The sequence below is a fragment of the Laccaria bicolor genome, genomic scaffold (assembly GCF_000143565.1).
Source record: "Laccaria bicolor S238N-H82 LACBIscaffold_16 genomic scaffold, whole genome shotgun sequence".
NCBI classification, from domain to species: Eukaryota; Fungi; Basidiomycota; class Agaricomycetes; order Agaricales; family Hydnangiaceae; genus Laccaria; species Laccaria bicolor.
In genome coordinates, this window is record NW_001889887.1 from 786,723 (window position 1) to 787,689 (window position 967).

The window sequence follows — 967 nt, forward strand, 5'->3', positions numbered from 1 at the left end:
GTCCTTTTTCTTCTCCTCCGACTTCGACATATTTGCTTCCACCCGTCGCTATTCAAGAAGAGGGAGTAGCGTTCGTCCATCCGGATAAGATCGACAGCTCCAAACCTGAGCTCGCCACAGAACTTTCCCGCGCGAGACGTCTGGTGTAACCCGAGTTCCTGAGGAAGATGAAGACAAAGTTTAGGGAAATAACCCTAAAACGGATGGCTGCCGAAAAAGAGGTATGTGTCGTGCATGTTGGTCATCATTGTTTTATTAAATCTTGTCAATGTAGTCTGCCGACGCTGCTCTTGAAGGACTCACTTATTTGCTACGATACTAAGGACGACCCCGTCATCACGCCATCTTCTGTCGGTGTCTAAGTCTATACTTTGCTTGACTTTGATGCCTAGGTGACGTTCTCGATATCCCTCAAGTTGAAGGAGGCGATGGTCACACACTCAGAGCTGATGAGCGACCATGTAAGATTGCTGTTCGTCCTGGCCCGCTGCTGCTAACATGGCTTCACCAGGCCCTGTATGTCGTCCGCCGTTGTCAAGGAGAAGCTCTTCAGCCGCGCCGCCTTCGAGCCATCTGATGCCGACCTTAATCCAGTCCGAGAACAGGGCCAAGGCGTTGTGATGGTCGACTCCGACGATGAGCCGCTAAAGAAGAGCAAAGCGAAGGTCGCTGATTCGGACGATGTCCCCACTTGAAATCTCAAAGGGAAAGGAAAGGCAAAGAAAGTCAAAGTCCAAGTCCAAGTCCAAATCGCGTTGTCGTGTTGACGACGACATTGATTTCGATTCGAAAGTGATGAAGACGACGACATGAGCAACTTCATCGTCGAGAGCGACGAGGAGGAGGAGGACAAGGATGCCCGTTTGGCTTTGAAGAGGCGGCTTAGATAACGCAAGGCCATCATCGTCTTGGATTCGGACGATGAGATGGATACTCCTGAGGAGCAGGAGGTCATATTTGGTCACAA

The 967-nt window shown here is 50.6% G+C and overlaps 1 protein-coding gene across 1 annotated transcript in view; it reads left to right on the top strand.

Moving 5' to 3' along the window:
* Window positions 1-695, top strand: part of LACBIDRAFT_328394 (uncharacterized protein) — a gene marked incomplete at both ends in the record, with an annotated part of 1,528 nt that extends 833 nt beyond the window's left edge. Inside the window, 3 exons of the mRNA XM_001882324.1 lie at window positions 185-221; window positions 393-516; window positions 554-695. Coding sequence (XP_001882359.1) covers window positions 185-221; window positions 393-516; window positions 554-695 — 303 coding nt within the window. The remainder of the gene's footprint in view (window positions 1-184; window positions 222-392; window positions 517-553) is intronic.
* Window positions 696-967: the final 272 nt, after the last annotated feature.